Source organism: Quercus suber, unplaced genomic scaffold, assembly GCF_002906115.3.
Source record: "Quercus suber isolate HL8 unplaced genomic scaffold, Cork oak 2.0 scaffold_920, whole genome shotgun sequence".
NCBI classification, from domain to species: domain Eukaryota; kingdom Viridiplantae; phylum Streptophyta; class Magnoliopsida; order Fagales; family Fagaceae; genus Quercus; species Quercus suber.
In genome coordinates this window covers 127856-138213 of record NW_027070343.1, presented here as the reverse complement: position 1 = coordinate 138213, position 10358 = coordinate 127856, and the positions used below count along the sequence as shown (strand labels likewise).

The following is a 10358-nucleotide window of genomic DNA, read 5'->3' as shown; positions in this document are numbered from 1 at the left end:
TTCCAAGGCCATGTTAATACTTCCTTGGCTCAAGCAGAGCTACATGGTTTATCAGTTTATGGTCAACGTAAACACATTTTTTTGAATTAGACTCAATAATTATATATCCAGCTTTTATGTGCTGAAGTGAACTAATACAATTGGTTCTGAGTTAGGCATCATTAAGAACAGTATTTCAAACAAAGTGTTGTTGGCTTTTACAAGGGTAGGTTTCGAATTTTCTACCAATTTTTTTCCCAATCTTCTCTTACAATTTTATAATATAACAAATCATTTAACAAATTCAATTATGATTCCTGAATCTTTTACTTCTTCAATAGTTGCAAACCCCCTTTATTGATATGATAGTTTTAAAGATATCTCTATATGGATATGGAAAGAGTGTTTTCCCCTTAGAATTGGTAATTTCCTCTAACTTCTAAACCCAATAATGTAACTTGGTAATATTCAATGTCAAACAAAAGGCAATGTCATAATGTATATATTTCTGTGAAGACAATGTCATAACATAATTTCTTTTATTGATAGTTAAATAAATAAATAATGGCTTCTTTGACTAATGGCTTGTTAAGTTTGAAAGAATCAAACTCTACTTTAGGCTTGTATTAAATTCCGCTGATTATTTGGTAGCCATAAACGAGTCTTGGCTGGTTCCTTTGGGCTTTTGAAGTTCCAGAATCTCTTCTACAATTTTTTTTCCCTACTCTATCCCACTCTTATAATTCCCATATCTAAAATAGTCTAAGGTACATCTAATTTGGCCTAATAGAAAATATATTGTGTTCTTACCAATGTACTAGTTGTGCAACTTTTCATCACTTTGTTTAGTTTACAAAAATGTTACCAAGAAGAAACAAGAAATGATTCTCACACTTGCTTACTTCACAAAATATATGTTCTGCTCTATCCCACCCATCTCATTCTTTTTCAAATAACCAAAACCTCTTTAGAAATGGTGTGGGTAATTTGGATTTCCTAGAGTCACCATTTTGTGGATTAGGGGTTCATTTGAATAGATTTTTGTAATCGCTCAGTGAAGGGATTTAGAAATGGATTTAACAGTAGTTTGGATGGGGGAGTTCTAGTTATGTTAGTAGGAGATTTTGGGTATATTATTTTGTTGATGGAACACTAATAGAACAATTTTGTTTTTTCTTTTGTTGATAATTTGATGTTCAAAATGAAATTTGAACCCTATACATCTCCATTAAAAATACCTAAATATAGAAATGGTTCCAAGATTTTAAGCTAAAGGTGGTTGGTGTATATATACATATTAAAAAAAAGTACTGCGTCCATAATGTTTTCACAACACTTTTATTACAAATTCTAAGTGGTTAATTGTTATTGTTTCTAATTTGAACACACTAGTAAAATTATTTTTTTACCCACTAATAACAACTAATAACAACTTGCTACTTAATATTTGTTATGAAAGTGTTATGAATATTGCATTTCTAAAAAAAAAAAAAAAAAAATCCAATTAAGCATCCATATGTTTTGAGTTGAGGATTTACATGAGTTTGGGCTAATGGTTTTGGAGGGGAGAGGTCAAAGGCACCAAGCTACATGAATGCCTTGTTTGGGTCTTTTTAAACAATGAAGGATTTGAAATTAATTGTTTGAATACCTAAATCTGAAAGTGTTATGAACATAGCATTTCTAAAAATAAAATAAAATAAACCCAATTAAGCATCCATATGTTTTGAGTTGATGATTTACATGAGTTTGGGCTAATGGTCTTGGAGGGGAGAGGTCAAAGGCGCCAAGCTACATGAAATGTCTTATTTGGGTCTTCTTAAACAATGAAGGATTTGAAATTAATTGTTTGGATACCAAAATTTGGATTTGGATTTGAGATCAATACAATATATTTTTTTAATAATTATTTTTCTTAATCCTTCTACATTTTAATTTTAAATACATGAGGTAGTATTGAAAATCCAATTGCAAGATGATGACTAAATATCTTTAGTCATAGCCAACTAAAAAAAAACCCATAGTCTTTGTGGATTTAGATTTAGTAGAGAGAGAGATAAATAGAGAGGTTAAAGAGAAAGGTAAGAGTTGAGAAAGACAAACCTGTAGTTGTTGCGAGAAAGAGAGAGAAGAAGAAGCTTGTTGCGTCATGAGGAAGAGAGAGAAACACGAGTCTGAGTAGAGAGAAAGATGAGTGTGCGTGAAAGATTTCAGAAATTTCACTATATTTGAGGGTATTTGAAATCCATGAATTTTGACCTATCAAATTCTAGTTAGATTTTGGATCAGAGTTAAATCCATTTCTTTTAACTTACCTAAACAAAGAATTTGAAATTTTGCGTCCCTCAAATCCAAATCCATAGCCAAATTCATAAAATCCAAACAGACCATTAGCATAATGGATCAAGATATGAGGGGTCGATTTTATTTGTCCCTTCATATGCCGAAAACACACTCAAGTCACCTCGGGGCATAAAGCTTTGGGCCTCCAAGCACAAAAATGGGCCCAAAAAATATTAAACCTATAAAATAAAATAACAAGTTCAAAAGAAAAAAACAAAGCTAACCCGCAGCAGTAAAAAAAGAAAGAAAAAATGAAAAACACAGGAACCCCAAATCTCTCTGACCTTGTCTCTGTATATCAACTCTTCCGTTGAAAAATGTCAGAAACGACAGAACCACCGATCCTCCTCCTCCGAAGGAAGAATGATCTCCCAGATGACATCGTACTCAACATCCTGACAAGGCTGCCTGCCAAATCAGTCATAAGATTCAGGTGCGTTTGCAAACCCTGGAACTCCTCAATCACCACCTCCTATTTCATCTCAACTCACCTCAATAACTTCGCTCATGCTCATGATACTGATACTGATACTGATAATGGTGATGGTTATATCATACACATGCCGAGTCATACACGCGCCATGAATTCTTCTAACAGACCCGTCTGTACGGTCGCTTTGGACCGCACCTTTGATAGGATTTTCGAGATTGAAATTCCCTTTGATTTTACCTCTGGGTTTTCCCAAATAGTCGGTTCCTGCAATGGGTTGTTGTGTCTCGTCACTTCGACTAATGTTATATATTTGTGGAACCCCAGCGTTAGAAAATTCAAGAGGTTGCCTGATACTTGGTTAGGAAATTTGGGTTTTGTTAAACTCGGATTTGCTTATCATGCGGAGAACAATGACTACAAGGTTTTGAAGATTTCGAGTTATCCTTGGACAGGACTAAATTTGACTGATGACATTGAGGTGTACTCATTAAGTTCGGATTCATGGAGAAGGGTTGGGATGTCATTGAGAGCCAAGGTTAAGGTATGGGATGATAGTTGTCTTTCGCTAGCTCCATTGGTTAGTGGAGCTTTGCACTGGATGTCACGTGTCGTAGAAGGAGAAGAGGAGCGAGAGGTTGAAGTGATTATGTCATTTGATGTCAATAGTGAGGAATTTAGAACGTTAAGAATGCCTGATGGTGCTATGTCAATAGTGAGATGTCAGACACGTCTTGCATCATTCAAGGGGAATCTGGCTTTCCTTACATGTGGACGAAGTGAACAACGTGGTGCCTACCAATACTCCATGTGGGTGATGAGGGAGTATGGCGTGCTTGAGTCTTGGAATAAACTTTTTGTTGTACCACTTGAGAGATTCTCTGTTTGCATTGCCTTCATTATGTGTGGTTCACTTTTGATTCACTGCCACAAGACCAACAATCAAGAACAGAAGTTTGTTTTGGTTGACAGCGAAACTCTACATGAGAAGGATTTTGATATCCAACAACCTTTATGTGTAGCTACCTTCATGGAAAGCCTTACTTTACTTGATGGAGCGAACATGGTGTCTTACTGAGTGGTTGGTGGCATGCATATTATAAGTGAAGTCCCTAGTGGTATGGACTATGGATGAAGTTTCCTTTAGTAGTAGGCACAATAGTATTGCAAAAAGCTTGATTTTTGTCCCAGGTTTACAATATCCTTTTGTGGCTATTATAGTATCATATATTAGTATATGATATTTCTCTGCGGATGTTTGTTGTGCACAAATCTAGATTTGGCAATGTAAGTAGAAAACAATACTTGGCCAACATAATCCTTATTTGCTTACATGTCCCTTTGGTAGTGTTAAAAAGATCTAGATTATGGCTCTCTTGAGTACACTTTAAAAGAAGAAATGACCAAAAAAAGAGGAGAGAATAAAGACAGCTCTAAAACTGAGAATTATGAAAAGGAGTAGCCAAGTGCGTTTTTAGTGAGCATGTTACCATTCCAAGGTCTTGTTCTTACTTCCCTGTCTCAAGCTACAAGGTCTTTTGTTTGTTTCAGTAGTACATTTAACCATAATATTGGCAATAATAAGCTAATTTATATGAAAGAGAGTCTGTCCCTAGATATGTGATCCCGCTATATTATTACAAGGTCTTGTTCTTACTTCCCTGGCTCAAGCGGCATTGTCTTTTGTTTGTTTCTGCAGTATATTTACCCTTAATATTGACAATAAGAAGCTAATTTATATGACAGAGTCTGTCCCAAGATATGTGATCCTGCTATTTTATCATATCTTTAGAGTCTCAGAGATTTATATATATAAGGAATGCTATTATCTCATGCTTAGATGGTTCAATCACATGTTTTTTGTTTATTGGATGTGGATCAACTAGTTTAGCTACCTAAATGTTGTGTTTCTGTTAGTACTTTTGTGTTCATTTTCCTAAAGAAATATGCCATGATTTCACTAAACTTGTTTGGTTGAAGCGGAAGAATTTAAAGGGATATATAGCTGTTAGGTTGTGAGCTACATCAAATGTGTTTCCTGAACTTTCGTTTGGTTGGACAAGAATAATTTAGGGGTGTGTACAGTTGTTAGCTTGTCAAATCCATTGGCATTGAGACATGCATCAGTGGGAGTTTAAATTAACTTACAAGTATTTTTAATGATGCATGCAAACTTCTCTGTTTAAGTTAACAATCCATGAAATAGAATACTTATGGTACTATATTTGACCTCTTACATGGAAATCCAATTGTCATCCTTTTTCTTGCACACACTCTAAAATTGGTTCTATCTACACATTCTTGTTTTCACCATCTTGATTTTTTGAACTTGATACAGTACTTCCGATTCTTAAACTCTCCATCTCTAATCTCTATTGGATACTGCTATCAACTGTTGCACTTTTCCCAATTGTTTCAATAGAATATATATCTGGATCTATTCAAATTTGCATTTCACCAAAACCTATTATAGTTGAGTGAAATGGTACCCACATGACATGACTATTATTATGTTATTACTTATTACTTAAAAAAAAAAATTTTGGTAAAATTTTGTGAACTAATTTTTTGCTTAAAGCTTGATTTGTACCCTAGGTTTACATTATCCTTTTGTGGTTATTTTATATTAGTTTTTTTATATTTCTAGATTTGGCAATGTCAACAAAAAAAACAATACTTGGCTAACATAATCCTTTATTTGCTTATGCTTCTCTCTGGTAGTATAAAAAAGATCTAGATTATTACTCTCCTGGCTACAATTTAAAAGAAGAGAACAAAACGTTTAAGAAGCTCTAAAACTGAGAATGTTGAAAAAGAGTAGCCAAGTGCTTGTTTAGTGAGCATGTTACCATTCCAAGGCCATGTTAATACTTCCTTGGCTCAGGCAGAGCTACATGGTTTATCAGTTTATGGTCAACGTAAACACATTTTTTTGAATTAGACTCAATAATTATATATCCAGCTTTTATGTGCTGAAGTGAACTAATACAATTGGTTCTGAGTTAGGCATCATTAAGAACAGTATTTCAAACAAAGTGTTATTGGCTTTTACAAGGGTAGGTTTCAAATTTTCTACCAATTTTTTTTTCCCAATTTTCTCCTACAATTTTATAATATAACAAATCATTTAACAAATTCAATTTTGATTCCTGAATCTTTTACTTCTTCAATAGTTTGCAAACCCCCTTTATTGATATGATAGTTTTAAAGATCTCTCTGTATGGATATGGAAAGAGTGTTTTCTATAGCCAAAGGTAGAATATTCTCTATAATAGAGAATGAGACCAAAAAAATGGTCTCCAATAAATTCTCTAAACTCTAAAATTTTTTTGGCTCATGAATAGTAGCTCATCAAATTTGATGAGCTACTGTTCATTCTTCAAATGTTTTTTTCTATTATAATAATCAGGTGTTGAATAAAAAAATGTTGGAAGATGCGTAGTTGCTAAAAAAAGAATAAATAATAAATGAAGAAATAATATTTAAACGAGATAGAGAATGAGTTAGAGAATTTGTTGAAAAGTATATTTGAAAAAGTTGGTATATAAAATGTAAAAGTCACTGTTCATTATCTAAACAGTACAAAAATTTGATGAATTTGCTGGAAATGTTCCAATTGGTAATTTCCTCTAACTTCTAAACCCAATAATGTAACTTGGTAATATTCAATGTCAAACAAAAGGCAATGTCATAATATATATATTTTTGTGAAGGCAATGTCATAACGTAATTTCTTTTATTGATAGCTAAATAAATAAATAATGGCTTCTTTGATTAATGGCTTGTTAAGTTTGAAAGAATCAAACTCTACTTTACACTTGTATTAAATTCCCCTGGTTATTTGGTAGCCATAAACGAGTCTTGGCTGGTTCCTTTGGGCTTTTGAAGTTCCAGAATCTCTTCTACAATTTTTTTCCCTACTCTATCCGACTCTTATAATTCCCATATCTAAAATAGTCAAAGGTACATCTAATTTGGCCTAATAGAAAATATATTGTGTTCTTACCAATGTACTAGTTGTGCAACTTTTCATCACTTTGTTTATTTTACAAAAATGTTACCAAGAGGAAACAAGAAATGATGCTCGCACTTACTTCACAAAAATGTTACCAAATATCACCAATTTAACACACCACCACACCACCCCACCACACCAACCCCCACACCACCAACACCCCCCCCCTCCCCCCCCCCCCCCCCCCAACACACACACACACACACACGCACACAAACGGAAAATATATGTTCTACTCTATCCCACCCATCTCATTCTTTTTTTGTTTGAATCTTCAAATAGCCAAAACTTCTTTAGAAATGGTGTGGGTAATTTGGATTTCCTAGAATCACCATTTTGTGGATTAGGGGTTCATTTGAATAGATTTTTGTAATCGCTTAGTGAAGAGATTTAGAAATGGATTTAACAGTTGTTTGGATGGGGGAGTTCTAGTTATGTTAGTAGGAGGTTTTGGGTATATTATTGAGTTGATGGAACACTAATAGAACAATTTTGTTTTTTCTTTTGTTGATAATTTGATGTTCAAAATGAAATTTAAACCTTATACATCTCCATTAAAAATACCTAAATACAAAAATGGTTCCAAGATTTCAAGCTAAAGGGGGCTGGTATAATACTAAAAAAAAAAGGTACTGTGTCCATAATGTTTTCACAACACTTATACTACAAATCCTAAGCGGTTAGTTGTTATTGTTTCTAATTCGAATTCATTAGTAAAATTGTTTTTTTACTCACTAATAACAGCCGATAACAACCTGCCACTTGAGACTTGTTGTGAAAGTGTTATGAATATTGCATTTCTTAAAAAAAAAAAAAAAAAAATCTAATTAAGCATCCATATGTTTTAAGCTGAGTTTTTACATGAGTTTGGACTAATGGTTTTGGAGTTGAGAGGTCAAAGGCGCCAAGCTACATGAATGCCTTGTTTGGATCTTTTTAAACAATGAAAGATTTGAAATTAATTGTTTGGATACCTAAATTTGAAAGTGTTGTGAACATAGCATTTCTTAAAAAAAAAAAAAAAATCCAATTAAGCATCCATATGTTTTGAGTTGAGGATTTACATGAGTTTGGGCTAATGGTTTTGAAGGGGAGAGGTCAAAGGCGCCAAGCTACATGAAATGTCTTGTTTGAGTCTTTTTAAACAATGAAGAATTTGAAATTAATTGTTTGGATACCTAAATTTGGATTTGGATTTAAGATCAATACAATATATTTTTAATTATTATTTTTCTTAATCCTTCTACATTTTAATTTTAAATACATAAGGTAGTATTGAAAATGTTTGGTAACTCAAATAAACAGAAAACAAAAACTGTTTTCAAAACTCAATTTGTGAAGGAAACTAAAAACATGCAAAAGACTATTTTCAGTTTCTAATTTTCAAAAATCAACAAAAATACACATTTAATTTAATGAATTTGTCTCATTTAATAACTTAGCATTAGAATTCAAATCCTAGTAACAACATATTTTAGTATTTTCTATTTTTTTCTTCAAAAAACTATTTTTTTAATTTCAACTAACTAAACATGTTTTTTATTTAAAAAATACAAGAATTTTTTTTTTCTTCATATTCTCCAAAACAAGTTTTTGAAAATAGAAAATAAAAACTATTACCAAACATAACCTAAGAATTGAGAAAGACAAACCTGTAGTTGTCACGAGAAAGAGAGAGAAGAAGAAACTTGTTGCGTCATAAGGAAGAGAGAGAAGCACGAGCCTAGGTAGAGAGAAAAAGGAGCGTGCGTGAAAGATTTTAGAAATTTTATTATATTTGAGGGTATTTGAAATCCATGAATTTTATGTTATCAAATTCTGGTTAGATTTTGGATTAAATCCAAATCCATTACTCTTAACTTACCTAAACAAAGAATTTAGATTTTGTGTCCCTCAAATCCAAATCCATAGCCAAATTCATGAAATTCAAACAGACCATTAGCACATTGGACTATAAAGCTTTGGGCCTCGAAGCACCAAAAAGGGGCCCAAAATTTATTTGTGGCTTGATACGCCGAAAACACACTCAAGCGACCTCGGAGTATAAAGCTTTGGGCCTCGAAGCACCAAAAAGGGGCCCAAAAAATATTAAACATAAAACGAACGTGTTCAAAAGAAACAAAAGCTAACCCGCAGCAGTAAAATAATAATAATAATAATAATAATAAAACAGCAACCACGAATCTCTCTGAGCTTATCTCTGTTTTTCAACTCTTCCGATGAAAAATGTCACAAACGACAGAACCACCGATCCTCCTCCGACGAAGGAAGAATGATCTCCCAGACGACATCGTACTCAACATCCTGGCAAGGCTGCCTGCCAAATCACTCATAAGATTCAGGTGCGTTTGCAAACCCTGGAACTCCTCAATCGCCAGCTTCTCTTTCATCTCAACTCACCTTAATCACTTTGCTCATGCTCATGCTCATGATACTGTTAACGACAATGGTGATGGCTATATCATACACATGCCGCGTCAACACGCGCCATGAATTCTTCTAACAGACCCGTCTGTACGGTCGCTTTGGACCGCACCTTTGATAGGATTTTCGAGATTGAAATTCCCTTTGATATTCCTTCTGGGTTTTCCAAAATAGTCGGTTCCTGCAATGGGTTGTTGTGTATCGCCACTTCGACTAATGTTATATATATTTGGAACCCCAGCATTAGAAAATTCAAGAGGTTGCCTGATTCTTGCTTAGGAAAGTTGGGTGTTGTTACACTCGGATTTGCTTATCATTCGGAGAAAAATGACTACAAGGTTTTGAGGGTTTCGTGTTGTCCTTGGATGAGACCTAATGTGCCTGATGAGATTGAGGTGTACTCATTAAGTTCGGATTCATGGAGAAGGGTTGGGATGTCATTGAGAGCCAATGTTAAAGTATTTGATAATAGTTTTATTTTGCCAACTCCATTGGTTAGTGGAGCTTTGCACTGGATCTCATGTGTCGTAGAAGGAGAAGAGGAGTGCAAGGTTGAAGTGACTATGTCATTTGATGTCAATAGTGAGGAATTTAGAATGTTAAGAATGCCTGATGGTGCTATGTCAATGTGGAGATTTCAGTCATCTCTTGCATCATTCAAGGGGAACCTGGCTTTCCTTACATTCGGACAAAGTGAACAACGTGGTGGCTACCAATACTCCATCTGGGTGATGAGGGAGTATGGCGTGCTTGAGTCTTGGAATAAACTTTTTGTTGTACCACTTGAGAGATTAGCTATTTGCATTGCCTTCACTATGTGTGGTTCACTTTTGAGTCACTGTCTGGAGACCAGCAATCAAGAACAGAAGTTTGTTTTAGTTGACACTGAAACTCTACATGAGAAGGATTTTGATATCCAACAACCTTTATGTGTAGCTACCTTCATGGAGAGCCTTGCTTTACTTGATGGAGCAAACATGGTGTCTTACTAAGTGGATGGTGGCATGCATATTATAAGTGAAGTCCCTAGTGGTATCGACTATGGGTGAAGTTTCCTTTAGTAGTAGGCACAATAGTATTGTGAAAAGCTTGATTTTTGTCCCAGGTTTACAATATACTTTTGTGGCTATTATAGTATTATATATTAGCATATGATATTTCTCTGTA

General features: G+C 34.1%; 1 protein-coding gene and 1 pseudogene across 1 annotated transcript; both read left to right on the top strand.

The window, feature by feature from the left end:
• Positions 1-2549: 2549 nt before the first annotated feature.
• LOC112037442 (F-box/kelch-repeat protein At3g06240-like) lies at positions 2550-4412 on the top strand. Its single transcript, XM_024070264.2, has one exon. It carries the CDS (start codon positions 2640-2642, stop codon positions 3828-3830), a length of 1191 nt encoding a protein of 396 aa, XP_023926032.1. The 5' UTR covers positions 2550-2639; the 3' UTR covers positions 3831-4412.
• Positions 4413-8918: 4506 nt separating this feature from the next.
• LOC136065299 (F-box/kelch-repeat protein At3g23880-like) lies at positions 8919-10358 on the top strand (annotated as a pseudogene).